Source organism: Rhodnius prolixus, unplaced genomic scaffold, assembly GCF_049639745.1.
Source record: "Rhodnius prolixus isolate KJV_2025 unplaced genomic scaffold, Rpr scaffold_4, whole genome shotgun sequence".
In the NCBI taxonomy this organism is placed as follows: domain Eukaryota; kingdom Metazoa; phylum Arthropoda; class Insecta; order Hemiptera; family Reduviidae; genus Rhodnius; species Rhodnius prolixus.
In genome coordinates this window covers 42,470,112-42,493,473 of record NW_027411614.1, presented here as the reverse complement: position 1 = coordinate 42,493,473, position 23,362 = coordinate 42,470,112, and the positions used below count along the sequence as shown (strand labels likewise).

Below are 23,362 nucleotides of genomic sequence, written 5' to 3'. Positions count from 1 at the left end.
GTTACTTTCAGTAATTACACTGCCTTCTTTATTATTTCCCGTATTACTCCTTGAGGCTCTCGGATCGACCACGGTGCGCATGCTCCGTAACTTGAAGACCTAGTAATGGCCGATGTTTTGGTCAAGTGAAGTGGGGTTTTTGTCGTGGATTTTATCGGAAGATTCTAATTTTTAATGAAGTTTCCCATATTATTGACTGAAGACGTGAAAAAGACGGGTAGAAAATGGTTACAATGGGATTACTGTGTATTGTGTGTTGATTTATGAAGTATAATTTTTTCATATATGGATATCTCAACTCAGGTAAGGGTCTTTTAAGATACATTTTATCTTCTTCTTTTTTAAAGAAGATATTCCCTTATTAGAATTTGAAGTGATAAACATTAATTCAAATTTAATTAAAACTATTGCCAAACATAGAAGTGCCGGTTTTTAAAATAGAAACTATTGAATTACCACATTATCCAACAACCCTCACGGGTCCTGATTATACAAAATGGCCGCTATGGGGAGACACATTTAAACGCTTTTCGGCAGCGATTTTATTCTCTGAACATTTAAAACGATTAAAAAAGGGTTCCTAAAGAAGAAGAAAAAAAGTAAATAACTTAATTTTTATCCCCTCCCTTCATTACGCGATTTATCAGCTAATCATGAAAAGCTGTGCCTTCCATTCAACCCCCCATATTAAGGATTGTAGGCTTGTCAATTAAAATAGTAAGAACTAAAATTAAGCATTCAGTTTTATTGGAATAGCAAAAATCGCCTTATAATGTTCTATAGTTAGGATTTTAAGTACTCTAATAGTTTTCCCTTGTTAAATTAAGCTATCTGAAATGGAAAAGAGCGTGGAAAATTGTAAAAAAAGTTGTTTTTTTGAACAGATTTTCATGTACTGTTGTAATTCAATTTTTATCATTATATTTATTGCTTTTTTATTCTTATTTTAAAATAATTCAGTTAAATCTAACGGTACATAAATTTTGTTAAAATATTGGGGAAATAATCAATTATATATGTGGGCTTTCAGGCAGATTTTTTAGTTTTAAGGGTGATTAATTTATTTTGTTAATGCATAAATAACGCCAATGTTTCGTATTTAATTATTGATGCATAAACAACTTATTGCTTATTTATGTGTTTATGTTCTAATAATTGACATGTAAAAATACACTAATAACCCACTTGGACTTTTTTATTTAACATGTTTTTTTTGTGTGTGTGTGTGATTGGTGTTAACACTTCTCAGATAATCTTATTACTTGTGGGTACAAGTTATCTTCATATTAATTTATGGTGGAATCTAGTTTTTGGTGTATTGAATTTGTTCACCAGTCAAGTAGTCATTTTTAGTACTACCAGTGGGATGTAATTTACACGCATTCAGTGTAACATCATCTCTCAACTGTTTGAAAATCCATTAAAATAAATAAATAAGCTACTGCATTCTGAAAGAAACAAATATTGTTTTTATATGGCGTGGATTTTTTATTATTTTGCGTCAGTTAAACATTTCCCAACTTTTTCCTAGCATTTTTTTGAAGAAATGGTAAATACTCATGGTATCAATGTTGATGATAAATGATTAAATGTTACTGTTAGAAATCACAGCACGAATAGTAATGAACAAACACGTGCTTGTTACCTGGTTCTAGTTTTATTATTATTAAAATTGGCAATTTGAATACTTGTTTCTTGACAGATCATGTCATCAACAGTGATGCTGCAGCAAAAAATGAAGTAAGATTAGCAAAAAAATTGCTATACTTTAAAATGGTTTTCTTTTTGTGAAAAAGAATTTAAAGAATATTAGAATATTTAAGACAATAGTTTTATTTATTTATTTGACGTACATTAGCAATATTGTACTAAAGTAAATAAGTGCTTGATATGGATGTTAAATGGTTGTCATTGACAACAGCTTCTGGGGCTTAGCAACTACATACATATGTAGGTATAGTCCATAGGTAGTAAATATTCAGATTCACCTGTTCTTGCCCTCTAATTATGTGTATTCCTTTGTAGCAGGTTTTTTTTTAACCTAAGGGTTAGCCAAGAGAACATGGTTTCGATTTAGCTATATGGAGATGATTCTGCACTTTTTTTTTCTTTGATTTATTTGAAAAATGAAAACTTAGTTGTATTTTTCTTAAACATTGTGAGCCTTTTTTTCATTTTTTTTTTTTTTTTTCATATGGCTTAGGTTTATCTGTCCCTTCTAGTCCACCAATATTAACCTTAAGTTGCGCTTTAGTAATGGCGAATTTGTAATGGTCCTTAATACTGCTTATGAATGAGAAAACCTATTTTTTATTCGATGGTCACTTTATTTGCAGATTTGAAAAGGCTAAAAGTGGTTTACTTCTAGTTTTCAAAAATTATATTCAAATTTAAAAAAAAAAAAAACAGCAATATTAGAAGGAGAGATATGAAAGCCTACTTAAAGGAAGAATTAAATTTGTTATTTGTTCATATCGAATTGAAAAATTAACTTTATTACAAAAAATTATTATTTTTCAATCCAAATTTTGGTAGTAATAAAATTCGTTGAGTTGTTGAACTGTAACCTCCTCAATCTGCAGTTTACAGTTCACTTTTATTGTCCAGTTACTAGTTTATTGTTCACCTCTTATTTAAAATATTAAATGTTGTAAATTAATTGAACCTGGTTTTTATTTTCCTTATAGTAAACTTTTTGCTACTTCAATACAAATATGTTTTTCCCCACAAATAAGAAAGTTTGATCTACGAAATTAGCATTTTTTATTATGAGAACCCTTCGTGGAACATGTTATTATGAGCGAATTATTTTTCTTTTCTTTGAAAGTTATAATATCTACTATTTCATATTATTTATATTAAAGGTTAAAATTATAGTATTCCCCATAAATAACGTGATCTATCCATTACTTAAATTTATCGTTTACACAAATTCACATTTGTTGAGCAAAATGTAAGACTAACAAACTGGTGGTTTTTGAAGGTGAGAAAAATAAGGGTTCAAAACAATAATTTCCTAAAAATAGGCCTCTGAGGATGTCCCGGGTTGGTAGTAATATCAGGTCATAAAAAAAAATAAGCGGAAAGAGAAGTATTCAAAATTTTAAAACTCCCAATGAAAGTACAAATTTGATAAACATTATCTTAGAAATATTTTCCTAACGTTACCCACATTACTTTTATTATTACTTGCTTTGTCCTGTGTTAATTTGGTATTATTTCTGAGAAAAATCGATCTAAAAAATAAAGACACTAGTGATGTTAGGCTGGTATACCCTCTGGTACGTCTAGATTCCTGAAGAAGTGTATTCTATTTCCGCCTGTAAAAGAATCTTAAGTAGAGTATATTATTCTTCTTAAGAGTAAAAGAGTAAAAGAATCTTAATCTCGTATATTAATCATCCATCACTTTTAACAAATTCTTAAAAATATATATTTGTTGAACTCATGCAATTTAGATGTGTGAATATTAAACTTAAATTGCGAAAATCTTGAATTTGTTATTTAAAAACTAGGCTTCTTAGTCAAATACGCTTTGGTTTTCAGTTATGCCATAAAAGTGCTGTTTCTCACAGTTTCACTCATCATTTTTCTGATGAGTTTTGTTTTGTTTTTATTTTTATACAAACTAACAATCTATATAAACTTTATCGTGTGCAATGTTGGATTATGTTGTAAAATACAAATTTTACTTTTGTGGTTGTAATTACTTTGAAAGCAAGTTATTCATCGTGTTGTATTAAATATTGAGTACGGAATAATTTTTGTCTCTCAACAATAAACAACTTTTTCGGAAATCACATTTATTTGAAAGCAACAAAGTGATCCTGATATAGTTGGTCCAAATCCTGCCCATTTTACAACTATTTATTCCTTTTTCTGAAACATCTCCCTTGTATTCTGGTATGGAGCCCACGCCAGGGATGGTAAATCCTCCAATCCATTTCAGTTCCACAATGAACGATATGCCAATATAATCAGACTAATCTCACATCTACACCCTTTTTAATTCGTATTCATATTCCTTGATGGATACTTTTAATATTACTAGAATAGCTCCATCTTATATATATAAATAATTATCATGTAAAGTTTTATTTATTTTAAGAGAGGTAAAAATGTACTTTTGAAAACTGGGAAGCGTTTAACCTGTAAAATTCAAAAGATAATTCATTATTACGAAAAAAAAGAAGTACAAGAAATTCGTGAAACGATCCCCTATGTTTGACAATACGTTAAGTTGATTCTTGTCCTGTGTCACAGTAGATTTAAGAAGAAATGTCTTAATGAAAATTTAAGCCATTGCGTTCTAAAAGGTTTATTTGGCTTTTGTAATTATCAGTGTTTGTTAATTGCCAGCTAGCACTGTAGTGTTCAATGCGTAAATGAGAATGAATGTAGTAATGATGCGTTTGGCTGTGGATACGCTTAACTCAAGTCGTTGCAACACAACTACCCCTGCAGAACTGTGTGTTGTAGTGTGAAAGGTGTCAGAATTGAGGAGTGGTTACGCTGGGATCTCGATTGAACCCAAGGACCGTTTAGAAGGAACAAGTCATTTTCCTTAACGGGATACTGTAATGTTAGATTTGTACTCCTATATTTGCTTCTTTAAGGAATATGCGTGAAATAGAAATTTTCGTTTATTACTCAGAATAAACAAAGTTTTTTCATAATTATTTCATAATTATTCATATCCTTTATTACACCTTAATTTTTCTTAAATTTCTTCTTTCTTATTTTTCAGACATAAGGGATTGTGCAATTTTATAGCTATGTTGTCATTTTGGTAAGTTTTTGTTTATTTTATTTCAGTTTGAATTTTTGTTGCTTAGTTTTTAGTTACTTAAAAATTTTGTTCTTGTGAAGGATTCAGTACTAGTTGAACAAAATTTGGATTGTTTCTTTGCGGGAATAAACTTCCAGTTTTAAAGTCTTTTTAATAATTAAATAATTAAAAAAAAATAATAATAATACAATTTTTACGAATATACTTTTAGAAATGGCATCTATCAACCAATGTAAAACAAATATAATAGAGACTGTGATCACCTGTGTTGGAGACCTAAAAGATCCAAAATTCCCCTGTCAGTTCAAAGATATATTGAGGGAGCTGCGTTCGCTTCTCTGTCAAGGTAAATATAAAAGGAAGTAACATTCATCTAAATTTTAAATTATTAGAGCTTCTTTTAATATATATATATATATTTTTTTTTTTTTGAATATGTAAAACCAGAAAAAAAACAGTCACTTTGTCTTTGTTTTAAACTAGATTCTGACGAAAGTCTTTTGCGAGTTAATAAGGTGGAGCCTTGGAACTCCGTCAGGGTGACATTTTCATTGCCAGCGGAAGCTGCAGAACGGCTACGCAGCCTAGCAGGAACTGCGGGTGGGCAAGCGTTGGCTCGCTTGGGGATCTTGTCAGTTCAATTGGAGACTGGACAGGTATGTTTTTTGTTTAAATACTTGTGAGACTATTAACAGATTTGTATGATTGTAATATTTTAATATCTATTCGTTTGTTTCAGGTGATACCAGTACGAGCTTGCGAGCCACCGGCTGCAACCCCTGGTCCATCTCGGCGATTGGATGAACCTGGACCTTCCTCCAGGAGTTGCGGCCCGCCACCGCCGGCTTCTTCCAGTGTAGTCGGGCCGCCAAATGTGGTCGCTCCTCCATCTACCCAATTACTGTCTTTGCCAGGCCCCTCATCAGCAGAGCCGCCAACTGTTGCCGCACCTGTCTTGCCTCCTCCGCCTCCGCCCCCGCCACCACCTCCTACACCAATTAAGGTGCAGCAGCTACCGTTTGTTTCACCCTCTGCCCAACATCTTCATAAGGTATTTGTACTTTTACTATCGCAAGTTATTAATAGTAAGTTATTAGCTTTTATTAATCTGGTTTTATTTTGTAGCAGGTGGTGCCCAATCACTATCCTCCGCCTCCTTATCCAACGGGAGTTACAGGCGGAACTAGTTCTACTGAGCCAAAGGAGCCAGTGTTGACCCCAACACAACCATTAGATTCACCATTATTGGTTAATTTGCTACAGACGGACGGCTCTCTTCTTTCTAGCCAACAACACTCTCAAGTAGTGCTCTCCAGCGGCGCTACTACTGTAGGACATCAACAACAAAGTGCCGTTGCCCGATCGGCCACGGCTCCACCCAGGCCGACACAGTCTGCCTGTCCTGTGTACAGGCCACTAAATTCTGGGACCTTGAATCCTGCTACGGCCAGATACCAAGTTCAACCTCCACCGTATCCACTAGGTAGGCCCACACCGACACCTTCCGCTGCTTCATCTGCTGCGGTATCCACCACTCTTCATCACCATCAACAACAAGTTGTAGTGCCTCCTCCTCCACCACCAACACCTCAACCCCAGCCTCAATCGGTGCCTTCACCTTTGGCGCCACTACCCCATGCTGTTCAGGTAAATTTTATTTCAGAAGTAAATAACACTTAATTTTATTCGCCTCAAGTACCATAAGATGAAGAGGTTCGACTTAGTTTCGCCACTGTCCTCTATTTTGAAACCAGATGTTGACTTTAGCCTGCAATTAATACCACCTCTGGATACGTAATTCTCTTTCTTCTCAAACTTTTGTAGGTCTTAACTAAAGTGCTTTCCGTGCCATTTGCACTCCGCTATTCTGTTCTCGCACCCGCGTCACCTTGTTTGCCGTTTTACCACAATTTAGCTTTGAGTGCTTATTCTATGTATTTTTAATTCTTTCCCTCTAGTTCTTTCCTACTATTTTCCTATTAGCGTACTTGATGACCTTCTTTCTTTTATTTTTGAAGCGTGAGTATAAAGTCTAACCTTCACTCGGATCATTCTTTATAGCACACCTCCGATTGAGCTTTTCATTTGGGCATCAGTATCGAACGTTTGGGAAATAAAGAAAGGTTCAAAAAGTGCTGTTCAAAACAAAACAGTTGAGAGGTTTAATTTACAAAATCATTATTTTCCAGTGCGCTTTAGTGAAAACAATTTGGCTTATAGCCATTTGTTTTTTTTAGTGTTCCGCCACAGAGAGAAAATAATTTAAAGTCTCACGTCCCAGCAGGTACTTGGTTTCTTGTTAGCAGTATGCAGTATCGATAGAAAACGCGAAGTGCTTATGGAATTTTCTTAACATCATACTATTAACTGAAAGTATTGAACAAAATTCTTCAAATATTACAGGATGTCCATTAAATCGTTAGACGATTTGCTGTATAATTACGGATAAGGATATTTTGTATAACATTAATATAATGATGTACTCATTATGGTGAAGATTATAAGCTATTGCCGATGTGAAAAAGCAGTGAGTGCTAAAAGAAGAAGAAAAACAAAAGTAATAAGCTGGTCCTTTTTTAATTTCATCGTTGAATTAATTCTTTGTGCTGAAAACTAGTCAATCTGGTTTTATTTTCTACTGAAGGAAAATTAAATTAATAATTGATTGCTCCTTAATGGAAACGATGAAAAAAATGCCCAGTAAGTGGGTTATATTATGTTAAACTCAGCAGAACCCTGGTTTTTAGACCTACCAGGAACACTTTTAATAGCAATTTCTTTAATTATGACAACTCAAAATATTTGTTTTAGATATCAAATAATGTAGTACAACAACAGCATCATCTGCATCATCACCACCATCATTTACAACAACAACAACAACAGCAACAGCAGCACTTGTTGCTCGCCAGTCAACAACAGCAGCAACAACAGGCAGCAGCATCTCTTTCGGCGGCTGTACAACAGCAACAGCAGCTCCAACAACAGCAGCAACAGCAATCGTCACAGACGTTGCACCATCACCATCATCACTCCCACCAAACTATGGTCTCAGCTGCTGCTGTCCCTTCCGTGCAGCGTGTGCAGTCACTTCCTACTACAACACCCGCCCCCACGTTACCCACACCGGTGAAAGAGACTAAAGCTCCTGAAGTTAATGTACGTATTAAAAATACTTTTACTCCTCTCTAGGACAGTTTTTAATTATTATTATTATTATTATTATTATTATTATAAATTCCAATCCATGAGACCAGAACTATTAGTTCTACCGGAACCATTCGTTCTATTTAAATTAGCAAACCCCGTTACTGCTCTTTTGATCAAATTGTAGATGTTCACCCAGTTTGTGGCTTACGAAAAAATCGTGGAAAACAGTTTTACTTTTTCCATTAGCCTTAAAATTTTTTTGTCTTTTAAATTATTTCTTACGAAAATATTGCAATTATATTTTCACAATCTGAGCAGAGGTTCCTCTCAAGTATTAATATAATATAAATCCACAGAAAAGTTTATATCCTATATATTAAATCTTTGGTAAGAGGATTTTTGTACTAGGGAAAAAACCGTCTAACCCTTGTCCGAGCTAAGGAGCATTCCAAGCGGGAAGTATGTGCTGTGGTTTGGTTGTCTTCTATATAAAGTAAAGTTTGCTAGGAAAAAGTGAAGAACAAGCTTTTTTATTTACCTGAAAGAAATCATAGTACCTCAATCGAGTAAAATTGTATGTAGGAGATATTAATATAACTGAAGTCAGTTTAATTAGTACTAATGAAAAAAAAAAAAATGTAGAAATACGTCTTAAATCTTACTAGGGCCCAAATTAATTCACGCGGATTGCAGGCGATGCGAAATTCACTTACTAGAAATATTTTTATACTAAGCAGGTAAGAGAATCTAAAGAATCTATTGCTGAGATTATAATTTATCTTTATTTTCAGAATGTTAGTCCTATTAAGGATGAGATTCACTGTGATGAAAGCGGAAAGAAGCGACAGTTGCTGATAAATCCATTAACTGGAGAGCTAGAACCAATGTCATTGAGCAGTTCCAGTGATAGTGAACCTGAAGATAATGCCTTAAATTGTAACGATCGATCTGCTTTAGTGAAATCACCACCAATCTCAGAACTGCGAGAAACTTCAATTCCTGTTTCTGTTGAAGAAAGACAGGTAACACAACAGCAGTCATCACAACAGTCAGCACCACAATCGCAACAACATCAGCGAATTAGTGAATTATCTTCCTCTCAGTCATCCCTGAAGATGAGACTGAAAGTTGGTGGCAGTGGTATTGCTGGTGAAATTAATAATGGACAACAAGAAGACACAACAAATGCTAATACTGGTAGCAGATACAACACAAGTAGGTCGTCAAATAGTACCACTTCTATTGGACAGGCTTCAGAGCCGAGGGTGCCTCCACTGCATATCTCTTTGAAAGGATCCAGCCTTCATATCGTGTCAAGGTAACGTAAATCAATTGTTTATAAGACACACGTTAGCCCAAAGGTTAGTGGCGAGGCCCGCAAAGCTATTGTGGTACTGAATTGGATTGCCGGTCTAAAGTCTTGCATTTTATTGAATCTTTAAAATAAGAAATACAAAGTACATTTCCTCCACCCACATTTGTGTTAATTCGGAACCCAGGGATCATTTAAAATAATTATTTAAACGTTACGGCAGTCCAGAGTATTAAGAGAGTTTTTCAAGAAATAGAGGTGTGACATAAATATTTTGAAGAGTCAGCAATTGCAATTCTAAGCTAGTCGCTTGGATCCAACAATACATAATAATTAGACACAGACGTAAATCTCTCCTGCATTAACTGCATTAACTTCAGAGATTAATGTATTTGTGTGTGTTCTCTATAATTGTGTGATTGGCTGCAAGAGATCCTTTACAGATCTTGGTGTAGATTGCGTATCCAACAATAGAATCATATGTTCTATGTGTATTTTAAAGTAATATTTTAGTGTTTTTAACATTTTTTAATTTCTTTTGTACCCAGATGTCGCGATCGTAAACGGGAAGGAAAACAAAGAAGGAAAACATCTTCAACTTCTTCGAATGTAACAAGCAGCACTCATCCACCACTGGTTGTTGCTCCACCTCTAACTAATGATATACCAGTTAGAAATTATCCATCAGAAGCCGAAGTAGCTTCGATATTACGATCTGTTCCTGAACTTTCTTCTACCCCCTCACCGAGCATAGAAAAAAAGAAAAAAAGAAGTCACACTGGTAGGCCACAGGTCGCAAATCCTCTTAGGACCAGTCAGGTATAAAAATTTGTATTCCAATTTTTTTTTTAAGGAAAACTGAATCTGATTGATTACATTTCAGTTTAATTATTTTCGAATTTCTCATTTATCGTTTTTGCAAAAAATAAAAGGTGGAAGAAAAAAGAAGAAAATCGTCCACACATTCTCAACCGGGCTCGTTATTCAAAAGTGTAATGAAATCGTCCAAAGAAGCCAGGATGCTCGCGGCTGCACAGAGGCAGAAACAGCTGTCCAACAGCAGTAATAACAATAACAGCAACAGCAATAATTCAAACTGTATGCCGGCGAGCAGTGTGGTTGCACAGATACCATCGTCCGCTGCTACTGGCACCAATTCCACCAACAACTCTTCGGGCGCTACTTCACAGGGTAATAGTAATAGCGTTCAAACAAGCGTCGCAGTTCAGCAAAACAAAGCGTCCTTGCCATTGGAAAAGGAGTTTACAGGTATTTTATTAATACTCTTTAAGGGGTTTTCTTTCACAATTACCAGAGGATTTTCATTTAATTTTTTGCCACTTTTTTTTTATTTAATTTTCGGTTAGTTTGTAGACTTTTTGATTCTTTTAAATACTTATCGAGTTAAAATAATTACCATTTCATTTCTAAATTTTTATTCTGTTCAAGATGTTCTGATTTTTTTTTAAATCAGTTATTTCTCCTAATTTGAATGAACATTGCTTTCCTATTAAGCAATAATATTGTTCGCATTAATTCAAAGCAAACATAACTAAAGCAATCCACATTCATCGAGTTGTACCGCAAGGAGGTCCACTGTCAGCCACTCTTATTTTTTTTATAGATTCTTATGTTAGGAGTACAGCGAACTAGCCCTCACACAATACTTATAAAACTCCTTGAAGTCAGGATAGATTGTTGCTAATGGGATTAATACGAGTGCCTACTGTGTGAACGTTGCCGAAAAGGTTATTAGAGGAATTCAAAGGTTGTTGAGAGAAACAGGTCTTACGGTTAAATTCTCAGAAATGCAGATCACTCTAAATAAAGTTGCCTTTAAATCGAGTAGAAGTTCGATAGCAATAAATATTTAAGATGCAGTTTTTCCGGAAAGATCTTTTATGACAGCAACTCTTCATTATTCTTCATGAGAATCTTTAGAAACCGAGATTCTCTGGCTTGCCAAAATTGGGCCAGCAATGAACATGGTTTATCAAATGGGTGCCCATAATATGCACTTTATCTCCCATGGGTCCTCCAACCTATCTTCCCGGTATCATTCCTCTGGACATCAACCTTCTTTTCGTCTCATATTTTTATTAGTAAAAAGGTTGCTTTCGGCGCGACAAAAATGTATTATCTAAGCGCATCGACCACTGACCCAGGTATGTCAAATCACTGACCCGGTCTCAAATCCAAAGGAAGTGAAACAACCTCTCAACTGAAGATTTCGTGTGCTGAGACCGGAAGGCAGATTCTAAGTCCGAACTAGGCTGTTCAATACATGTAGTTGAGCACCACGTTACTTAATGAACCCGAAAGAATGTGTGAAGGAGATATTGGGTAGTTATTAAATGGCTTACCATATTACGCGCGATGTCACCCTAAGTCTCGCTTGAAACCTTTCAGTGGGGAGTGCTTAAAATCTGTGTTGGCAGGGCTTATAGTCAAATATAAGTATTATTGTTGTTTTATTTTTTTGACGCATCAACTGCTGGGTTATTAGCACCTATTATTATTATTATTTTAAATATTTATTATTGTGTACTTGTTGGCTATATGCCGCATATAATTAAAAACGTTTTATTAAAATAACTGGATCATATTTCTCAATTAAGTTAGGGCAATGTTGTATGTAGGTGGTGGGACCAACATAGAGAAAGAATCATACAAGCAACCCAAAGACTCGACGATACTGCCAAACAGTGACAAAAGGTGTCCCCCTGGTGATAGTGAACTGGTTGAAATGAAAGGCAGCACGCATACCGGTGAAGACTCAGGTATCGAGTCTATGGATGCGCTCTCTGAGAAATCACCTAACCAAGGCGATTCTCCCAATAGGTAGGCAATTTATATTTAAATGGTATCCTCTTTTTTAAAGCTGCATATATTTTAATATTACACACGAAGAAGAAGAAAATTCAGTTATTTTGATAAAATCGTGCAAGTTTTCATGTACTTTTATACAGAGGAAAAAGGTTGATTTGTTGTACATATTTTATAGTCTAATTTTCTGAACTGATTTTAGGAAGGATGAACCTAAACGGGAAGCTATAAAAGACGAACCTTCGTCTGTAGCTTCTGTTGGAGGAGTAGTAGATGATCCGGAAGAACCCGTACCCATACGTCTTACCCCTGCCTTATATACCTATAGTAATCCAGAAAGACAAAGAGACAGCCCTTCACCTGAGCTTTGTTTAAATGACAAACAGTCAGGTAGATAACAATTCATTCTTAAAACATTTATTAATTATAATATAATTTAAATAATTTTGGTTTAAACTTGACCTCATTAACAAATTGTCCATTAGATGATTGCTACCGGTCCTTATCTAATTCATCTGGCTCACTGTCAGGTTCGGGTAAATCCTTGTTGGAACAACTACTTATTGAGATACCAGGAGATAGTATAGAAAGAAGAAATTCATCATCCAATGTGGTGACTAGCAGGAACAATAGAAACCATAGGTAAGTTTAATTTCTAATCTCATTAATTATACATGAAACAATCTTTCCATTATTACCAGAAAGTAAACAAGTTTGGATTCATACCAGAAGTTCAGCTCAAGTACGCTTAACTTAAAAACGTTTCTTTAGTTACTTTTCGATTACCAACTCTAGTGAGTAATGATTACTATGATTATTCTATGATTTCTTTTTTATTAAATAAGTGTTTGAAAAGTTTCAATTAGGTCGATTTAGTAGAAAAATCTCAGAATATAGGTAGGTGCACAACATATTTGAGAAACACAAAACATAAATAGGATGTTGTTTTACTCTCTATCTTAATATTATTAAGTTTAAAAATTGTACTTGATGAACCAAAATTTGTCAATTTTTTCGCATTTCAAAAGTGACATTCTATTAAAAGAATAAAGTTGAAACAGACAGCACAAGAAAATAATCAACTTTTTGGGAGGCTCTAATCCCTAAGCTAACTGCAAGTAAAAAATTGAATATGGCATTATTTTAGAAAGATGGTTTAGTCAGTCAAGTAGGTTTTAAAAATAATTTGTTCTGCAGAAAACAAAAATTTAGATGCAAGGCATATTTTTAGCTAAAAAAATTATTCTTTTTCATAATATTTTGTCTCAAAGAATATTACTTACGATATCGAAACTAGCAACCCCAGAACTGATCATGCTCTAATATCCACTAGCTTTCTGATCCACTCTTGAACGGTCAAAGTATTCTTGCTAAGAAAAGCTACTCTCAACAAAACCTTGAGCATAATATGAAAAACATATTTAAAATGCATGTGAGGAGTTTGACTGGAGCTTGAAGGGACGCACCATGATGTATGTTGGAAATTCAGTTTAATTAAATTGTCGAACCACATCTTAAACCTTCTTTTAGTTTTTGACCGGCTTAGATATTAACAATCATCAATTCGTGAAGTTATTTTTAGTACAGTAACTATTCAAATGGAAAATTTCTTACTATTATGGAACTTCAATCAAAATTATAAACTTCTGTACTTTTATAATTTAGAGGAAATTTTTCAAATAGAAGAGTGAGTCTCTTGATAAGAACCTATAAATGCTATATTTAAAAGGTATAATGTGTAAGGAGCAAATATCTCTTCAGCTTGCAAAAGATTTTTTGTCGAACTATCTCCTGAAATGAAGTAAATTATTTACAAGACGTTCGTTAGACCGGTAGTTAAATCCGGTAGTGAGAGATAAATAATACGGTAAAGCATTATTATTACGGTAAAGGAAAGAGGAATAGAGGAATGTAGAGGAGTAGGAAAAATGAAGTGCCCCTACAAGGTGGCCCGATTTGGTCTTGTGGATAAAATAAAAAACAATGTACTTTTTTAATTGTAATTTTTAAAATTGACTCATTACAATCATTTATCGTTTAATTCATTTAAGGGCTTAACCAGTCTAGCTCCATAAGACAAAGCTGAAGTGCATTTTATTTAGGTTTTAGTTAGATCTCAGGACAGATCTAACGTTTTAATTTCAATTATTACAGGTTAAGCAGTGTAAGGAGTCCAGATAGTCCAAATGCAAAAAGGCCGCGTAAACTGTCTGAAAGCTCGGTTGAAGGTCAGACGCAAACGAGGTTAGTTTCGTATTATTTTTCGTTGCTAATAATAAACAAATTAAATTTCTGTTGTTTACGATCAACTGCCTACAACTAAAGGCAATTATATTTTAGTTTAAGGCGCTCAACATCTGAGGTCATTGGAACCCCGAACATTTTTCAGTACATTGCCTGCCTCTCTCGTTACAGACCACACTGTGTATCTCCTAAAGGCAGCTATTAACAATTTATAAATTTCTTCCTGTGTAAGGAGTGTGTAATTGAACCAAAATATATCAACTTAGTCTACCTGAACTTTCATCACATTATTTATTACATAAATAGTTTTTGAATTCGGATAATCGCGATAAATTGAATACTCAGTAATAAAACTGTCCGGTAGGACAGTTGTATGAGGTTTGATCGTCAAAAATTGCACGAAAAAGCGTAACGTTGAAAAACACCCAACTTTGACAATTTTTTTCTCTTTTTCTATAATTTACTTGGTGGTAAAACTGACCATTTACGGAAGTAGTAGAACAGAAGAAAAAATATCATCTTCCCCTTTTAAAAACTAAAAATGTAAATATACCCGGAAAAACTTTAAAACAAAAAGTTCGTGAAAACCACCAAAAACAAAATCATATTAAATAAGTAAAAGGTGCATGTGATATATTTTTAAAAATTAATTAATTTGTGTCTGATTTGGTTATTTTCAAAACATCGTGTAATCAATCATACAAACATTCCATACTTTCAATCACTTCAACACTTGCACATTATCAGCTGATTTTATTGCTTTAACCTTCCTGTGTGAAACTGTTACAGATCTAGCAAGCGCAAATGTTCTGAAAATGCTAGCGAGCTAATTAAAGTATGCATGGGTTTGGACAGCAACACGCCATCTCCTGCTGTCCATGTATCTGATACAGACTCAAAGAAGTCTCGCAAGTGTAAGCATTCTTTTTTTTAATAACTTCTGCTTTATGAAAAAAGAAAACTAAATTTCACCTTGTTTTTCAAACCAATAAGAAAATAAGTTTCAGAAAATTAGAACAAAGACATTATAACTTATTATTTCATCGTTTTGTTTGTGAAAATATTCAAAATAATTATTTTTTTAAAAAAAGACAGAAATTGCTACATCAATTCAAATGTTGTCTGTGTGGAATTATAAATAATTGTAAAATTACAATTTAATTGGTCTGAAACTTCAGTAACTAAGATATGACCGAATTAAATCTACTCTATGTTTCTTTTTATGTTTTGGTGCCTTTATGGAGTTTGGCTTCACAATGCTATAATGCTATTTAAAGTGTAAAAAAAAAAAAATACTTCATTTACACAGGCTTATCGCGTATACCCGTTGAAGAACCGAAAGTGTCGTAATTAAAAAAATAAAAGCCTGTTCTTACACATAGAAAAAGCTTCCTTACACATAGGCTCCCCTTAGTCAGAAAAACTTATATTTGTCTTGAATATTGATATTATGAAAATAACCACTTGTGATACAAAACTTTTATAACCTATAACAAAGAAGCAAAAAATTATTTATTGTTGACTAAGAACATTTAGTATATTAATTCCTTATATATACCTTGATGAGACTGTTTTCTTCTCACACCCTGTTTTTGTCTGAAATTCTGCAAAGAGAATTTTGTTTTCACAAACTGTTTTATTTTATTTATTATGGAATCATGAAGAATAAAATTTAATTTCTAAACAAAATTGCCTCACTTTATTATTGATTGCATTTAATTCTTGGTGTAAAACATGTTATTTTAAATACATTCAGATTCTACCTTATTATTTTAAAATTTATAATTATTTCCTTTGTATATTAGAAAAAAATTATGTTTCAGCTCAACCTATACCCGATTCTTCTGATGAGGAAGATGTAAAAAAAGATGAGATCTCACCACGTCTTCGGAGCAAGGACGAGGATACCAAGTAAATATTTTTGAATATTTCTACTTAAGTTAGTTTTTTATATTAAAGGAAGAGTTATAAATAAAGCATTACTCTCTAACAGGTGGAACAGTAGACGATCTGTGAGGCAGGAGGGTGTCGACAAGAAGCAGCCGCCGGCCGATGCGCTGAAACAAAGGCTGGCCAGAAGAAGAGCTAAAGTGTTACCAGGTGAGTATTTAGTAAAAATAACAATAAGATAGGATCTTTATCGAATTTATTTGTGTTAAGATAAATGACATACTATGTTCGACAAACGATTTTATGCTGCATAATATGATTGCTGCACGAGATCACTGCATTATTACAATAATATTGAGTTTCACATTCGCGTTTCAGCTGATATCATTCTTTTTTTTTAGTCAGATGTTTATATTTTTCAACGGAAATAAATATTCAATGATAATATTCAAAATATGGGCCTATCTGAATCGAACGCTCTGTAGGATCCCTTGCTTTGCCGTCCTTACGGTTTAGTAAAAAAAGGAAGGATCCTAACTGCAACCATGATTTCCCTTAAATTATTGTACGCCGGTCCTGAAGAGAACGAACGAAATGATTGAATCAGAACTAGTCATAATCTGATACTGCCAGATCGGGCCCAAGCTAGGTGTCAGCTCAGTCTTGTCATATACATTTTTACTGCTGGGTTGATAAGGGGTTTGTTTGGGAAGAGTGCTTGTTTACGATTTAGTAATCCCTTGAATTTCTGAGCTAAAGCTGCAATCATACATTTCTGCTGTTAAAGTTAGGGATGGATTTTGTTTTATTTAGACTAATTTTAAAATGGTTTTCTCTACTTCAAGAATCAACCGTTTAATTTTATTTTGGGGGGGCTAAGCTAATAACGGCTTATAACTGGCCAATGCAATATGGATTTCCCAGTAATCCACTTTTCTTCATTCGGTTAATGGCAAGCTCCAAATTGATTTTTTAAGTGGCCTTCCGATTAGTTTTCAAAAAAGCTGAGTTTGAGTTGGAGTCAACTCAAGTAGACACAAGTACACGCAGTGCGGTGAGAGTCAAACTCTCGAAAAAAGATAGTCGTTATTATACTTTTGTTTTGTAGAGGTAACGAGAGTTTTAGGTAGTTTTGGACTGAGTTTATCTGCCAGCGAAGATATGACTAAATCTTTTTTCTTATCAAACTGGTATCCCTATTTCATAATTTTTCGAAAATTAATGTTGAACAGATCATTCATCACTTATTCCCCACTACTAAAATTTAACCGAATGTCTCGTCGGACGAAAAATAATGTCATAGAATCTCCTAAGTTTTATCCCGTAAAGCAGTTGAACAAATGAGAGGTAAAAAAAATACTGAGCTATAAGAATTGTGCATTATGTTAAAAGAAAATTTCAGCTCAGGTAAAGGATTAAGATAATATCTTTACCAGCTATATTTTATGAAATTATTCTTTTACATAGAAAGCTTAGAAATTAGGATTTCAGAACTTCATTAAAGAGAAATAAAATTCAGGATTAGAAGATCTTTTTTAGAGTTCCACACTTTTAAATTTTGTAAAAATTTGTGCAATTTTTAAATCTTTTAGCAGGTTTTCTGTCCCGTCTTGGAAAAGGTTACGTTCTAACTACGTCTTCCATTTCTACCCATTATAGACACCTCACATTCTCAGAACTGCTTCGCTTTCGGTCATGTATTTTGTGACCTAATTTATTTCTTGTCCATTCCCTTTTTTCATCTATTCTACTATATTAGTATTGACTGAGACACCAATTGTATCATATTCTAAAAAAATACTTATTGTAAATGAAATTGAATGTTTCAATGTTTCAGAGATAAAACCAGCGAGGCGAACCAGCTGCAAGGATAGTAAATAGATATATATGTATAATTTTATCACCCTCCCCCTACACAAAGTACAAAACAAAGAAAGTAATATTATTAAAATAAATTTAAAAAATATTTTAGGTTTTTTGTTTTTTTGTTTTAGGAAGTATTTGTTTGTCTTTTTTTTTAGTGGGAACACAATATGTTCTCTTTAAAATACAGAAAAGAAAATTGAGGAAATTTATATATATATTTACAAAAAACAAAATAAATAAAGATATCACCGTTAACACACCAGAACACAAGTAAATAAAAAAAAACTTTTGTACGTACCAATGTGTCCCCAAATTTTCCTCCCCTATTATTTTGTTCCCCTGTGTATATTTGCCCCTCCCTTCGAGCCCTTCCTCCTAGCCCAGTTGCCCTTAAAATTAAAAACCTTTTAAAAAAGAAACCAGAGTATATAAATTTTATTGTAATATATTATATAGAAAGTAATATTTGTAAATAATTATACATACGGAAGAATTATATATATATAAATATAAATAAATATAAATATATATAGATATACATACCGTGGCCTCTCATTATATATATATATATATATATATATAAAAGAAAAAATTATTTTATTTTATTTTATTTTTTTCGAAAAAGCAAACAATAAAAGAAAACCATAAATAAGCAAAATGTGTTAAGGTTTACTAGTCTCAAATTGTTCCGTTTTGTCCAAAAATTGCAAACAACAAATTAACACTTTCAAAATCAATTTTTAATTGTAACTATAATAGCACAATTTAATTTATTGTTATGTTATTTTAAGAAAGTGTTATCTCGCCTAAGAGAACGTTTTTTTTTTGTTTTTTTGATTTGACCCTATAACTAGTGGAAACAGAATAATGACAATCATGTAACTGGAGTAACTAGAAAGTATTATTATTCGAATAAGTTTGATTTTGTTGGACAATAAATTCAGCAAACTTTATGGCTTGAATGATGATTTCATTTTTAGGTTTTGACATTGATCTAATTTAACTCAAAAAACATTTTAAAAACTGTTTCCAATTATGGCTTTACAACTCATAGACAGTGCCCTACCGTCCTGGTATAAGGAGGAATCCACAGTAGCTCCCATCTTTTGCCTATTGCAGCTTTTAAATAATTTATTTTCTACTATTTCACTCCAAGATGGGTAGATATTTCGTTAGCTTCTCTTCGGGGTATGAGATCGGCTTATGCGTTTCAGAAAATTCTAATGTTCCTTGGAGTCCGCTCTTATTACTTTGCCTTCCAGCATCTTGTTGTAGATGATGATCTAGCAGGAGGCTTCTGAGTATTGGCTATGAACTCTTTAGGTAGAGAAAGAATTGCAGCCTGAGGAGCCGATGATAGGGAACAAATTTCTTTTTCAGTTCTTTAGCCGAGATGTTCGAGGGCCGATTGCACATAATGGAAACATTTAATGTAGAAGTTCCCTTCCACACTTTCTTCGGTTTTTCTTTATCATATTTGTACTCAGTTTTTGCGAAAATTGTGCATTAGGATAGAAGAGGAAGTACTAGTAAACTTGAAGCATACTGTGTTCTTTATTTATGTGTATAAAACTAAATAAATAAAAATAAGATTTTAATTTAAATATAAGCAAAAATAAAATATAAAAATACATTCTTTTCTCACACATCAAGATGCCAGAATTTTTGTATTTCATATCATCTTTTTCTCTGCCACCCACACCCTTCCAAGATGATTTAAAAACACAATATCCACGAAACAGAATAGAAAATATTATTGTATTTTTATTAAAGACTCCTTCGTCACCCCACTTTTAATTTTTTTTTTTTTTTGTCCACATTCATTATTCCTCCCTCTGTTTTATTTTTGTATTTTTTTTTTCTTTGATGTTAAATTAAATAAATTGTCTGTGAAAAAGATTTTTTTTGTTCGTTATTAGTTATACATATATTTCTAAGTAAAGAATTAAAACAAAAAAAAAACAAAAAAAATTAAAAATGAAATTATTCCTTATATCTTTCACTCACTTTTATCACTTTCTTTCTTTCCTTTTTTCTTTTTTGAAATTGTCTGATTGTTGTACAAAAAAAATTAATGAAAAAGTGAACAAAGTTGAAACACTTGTTTTATTTCTCATTTGTTTGGTTTATTATAAAAATTTAAAATAATAATAATAACTGAAAGTACTGAAAAAAGTATGTGGTACAATTTTGTAACAAAATAAATAATAATAATAATAATAATAAAATAAAAAGTGGGTTTTTTTTATTATAAATAAAATGAAAAAAATAAATGTTTTATTGCTGCATTATTATAATTGCTTATTAAGTATATATATTCTTGTTTTTTCGAATGATTAAAAAAAAAAAAAGACAGATTTTAAAGAATTTTATTTTTCTAGTTCAGTTAAACATTATCATATTTGGGAGGGAGAGGTTCATTCACTTCTCTCAATTTTGTATTCTTAGTGGGGTAAGTGTAAAACTGCGGGTTGTTGAAAAATTAGTTAAAAGTTCGCTTAATGCCAGTCTTTATTCGATATTTAACTAATTTTATTTTGTAGGCCAATTAATGATCAGTAAAGGTAGAGTTTTGTAGAGAGGCGTAGGAAAATATAGGAAGTGAGGGAATTTTCTTTTGTAGGTAATAAATAATTTTCTTTTGTGTACTACTACAGATAAAAGATGAGGTACCTTTCAAAGATAGTGCAAACCTAATTACCTAAACGATGTATCTACAGACGATATAGAGCTATATTTGGGCTATATTAGAGAGGTCCAGGTTAAACTTAAATATGCCTTTTCATACTGCAGTATCCAGTTGCCTAAGATAGAGTTCCTAAAGTAACCGTTGTTCTCAAATGAGACTGAGTCTGAAATTAACTCACTGAGAGCATAAATAGAATAAGAGTACAATTCAGCTTTGCTATTTTAATTATTTGAGCTCGTTATAGCCCATTGAGGTTTACGTTCCGTTCGAAGGGATAACCAATGTGTAAATTATTAGTTGAAGTTGGGTACAAACATTCTCTTTCTGTATTTAAATCCCTTCTCCTAAGTCGCAACAACTTTTTCCGTATATAATATATTGTTTAAAACCCCTTGCTCGGTAACGAGGGAAGAGGGGCCAAGGAGAGTCGATCTCTCACACAAGATCTTTTTAGAGAATAAAACTAAATAACCAATGCAGCTGTAGTACTCGACCTCTCATTTCCTTAGCACTATAAATTTAATTTTTTATTAACGTTATCTTTATTTGCCCTAAGGAGGAGTTGAGGTAGCCAAAACGTTTTTGACTGCCTTTCACTTATGACGATGTTGTCGCGGCGTTGGGTGTTGCAACTCTTATAGAGCGGTTCACATAGAACCTCATAAAATAGTAGGTTTGCGTTTTTATAAATCACTGTGGGAGAGATCTCGATGACTCCTGATTATTGTTTAAACTTTCCATCTAGAGGCACATTTTAACTGAAATGCTTTTCTCTTCAGAAGCGCACAAAGAAGGTACCAAAGCAGATCGAAATGTATATTATACTGTATCTGCCAAACGGTCATTGCAATGAGCGACATCTCCATTATTCTGAGATTTTTTTTTTTACATTCCTCTCTCTCAGAACACTAGCTCTTACTTACTTGCTGCTGTATTTTTCATATATTCTGATTAGAAACTTTGATGCTTAATCCACCTTCATCTGTCAGTCTATTACAGAGCGGTTGTTTGGAATCAGAAGTACTTAAAGATACGGGCATATTTCCCAAATAGTAACTTTTTTTTATAAGTTTAATTTTTAAAAATAAATTTACCGGCTACTGAGGCAGTTACCAAGTTAGAAAATAATTAGAAGAACTCGAGCAACGCATAAAAAAAGAAATTTTAATAGTTGAAACACCTATAATGCAGTTTTAGTACAGGACATACCTAATGCTCCCTTTTTTATTTTATCTTTCTAATAATGCGAGTGAAGAAGTAATGCTAGCTAAAAGTCCAAAACAAGCCTGTCGAGGTTCATTCCACTACCCTACCAAGTAGGTTTTAAAAAGATAAATTTTCAGTTACCCTTCAATAATATTTAAATGAAGATGTGAAGGGAGAAGAAAACGTGAAAAAGAAAAGTTTGCAAGCAAAAGATCATACTACCGGGCCTCTGTAAAACCCTCTGTTATTACAGGTTAGTGTTCGATGATTTGGGGGGGAAAAAAATCAACCTTTTCAGAAGTGTTAATGGTACAGTTTTCGATCTAGGCTGAGAGAGATGTCTGCATATTCCACTTGTCGAAGGTAAAAGGAAACAAGAAGAAATCCATCTTGCAAACAAATTTGTCAAAAGTCAGGGAGGTCTTAAACAGAGGCAGGTTGTAAAAAAAAAAAATGCCGCTGGCAATATCATGATATTGCACTAATCTTGAATAATCTTGCAACTGTTCTCAATACATTTATAAAATTTATTTATTTTGAACATTTATAAGATAAATTTCTGGCTTTGAAAGGAATTGTAATTCCTATAATGTCTCATCCAAGAGACTTTATCTAATACATTAAAAATACAAGATAAATTTTAAGTTATTTTTTAACCAACAGATACAAAAAAGTAAAGGAATCGCCTATTTTCTCACTTGGCATAACGTCCATTTACCACATTGCGTTTTGCATGGACTTTCATACCCTACCAAACAGTAATTTTTTTCCAACAAACAAAAATTAGCTAAACATGGGCTCGAACTTGAGATCTCCCAACTTATATAGTTATGACGTAAATCTTCATTAAATAGAGACAATTTTATACGTTTATTTGATTTTTTTATGAGTAGCTGCTTTACATTATTTACATAATTAGAATAATTGTGTAAAAGTCCTAATTATTAGTTTTTCTAAATAATGAATATTTCTTTTATGTTACTGAATTTAGAATAAAGGCGCGTCAACATCTGCGGTCACTGGTGCCCGGAGCTTTTTCATTGCACTGGTCACTGGACATTGGTCTCTCTCGATACGGACCACACTTACACCGGAAAGTGAGTTGTAAGTAGCTCCTGGGAAGAAAAACTCTAAGGGGCCAGTAGCTGTGTCCTAATCCATGATCTCCGCTTCGGAATCGCAGATCACTGAACTGATACCTTCGCTTACTATCAACTTTTGAATCGGAGAAAAAAAAAAAATTTTTGTAGTTGATATTAAGTGTAAGTTTGTAAAAGTTACGAAAATTCAGAAAATTTGATGTAAATATCTATAGAATTCTATCATATTTTTTTAAACGAGGTGAAGTGCAAAGTCCAATAATTGATTTTGATAAAAGCGACATGTTTTG

At 33.0% G+C, this 23,362-nt stretch overlaps 1 protein-coding gene across 1 annotated transcript; it reads left to right on the top strand.

Annotated features, from left to right (window-relative positions):
- Window positions 1–99: 99 nt before the first annotated feature.
- On the top strand, window positions 100–20,297 carry LOC141456509 (uncharacterized). Its single transcript, XM_074132603.1, has 18 exons — window positions 100–303; window positions 4,748–4,789; window positions 5,001–5,135; window positions 5,273–5,445; window positions 5,529–5,840; window positions 5,915–6,436; window positions 7,601–7,948; window positions 8,731–9,257; window positions 9,800–10,070; window positions 10,184–10,520; window positions 11,891–12,092; window positions 12,280–12,467; window positions 12,563–12,719; window positions 14,232–14,321; window positions 15,111–15,235; window positions 16,145–16,232; window positions 16,315–16,421; window positions 18,049–20,297. Exons 3-18 carry the CDS (start codon window positions 5,003–5,005, stop codon window positions 18,090–18,092), a joined length of 3,624 nt encoding a protein of 1,207 aa, XP_073988704.1. The 5' UTR covers window positions 100–303; window positions 4,748–4,789; window positions 5,001–5,002; the 3' UTR covers window positions 18,093–20,297.
- The last annotated feature ends 3,065 nt before the right edge of the window (window positions 20,298–23,362 follow it).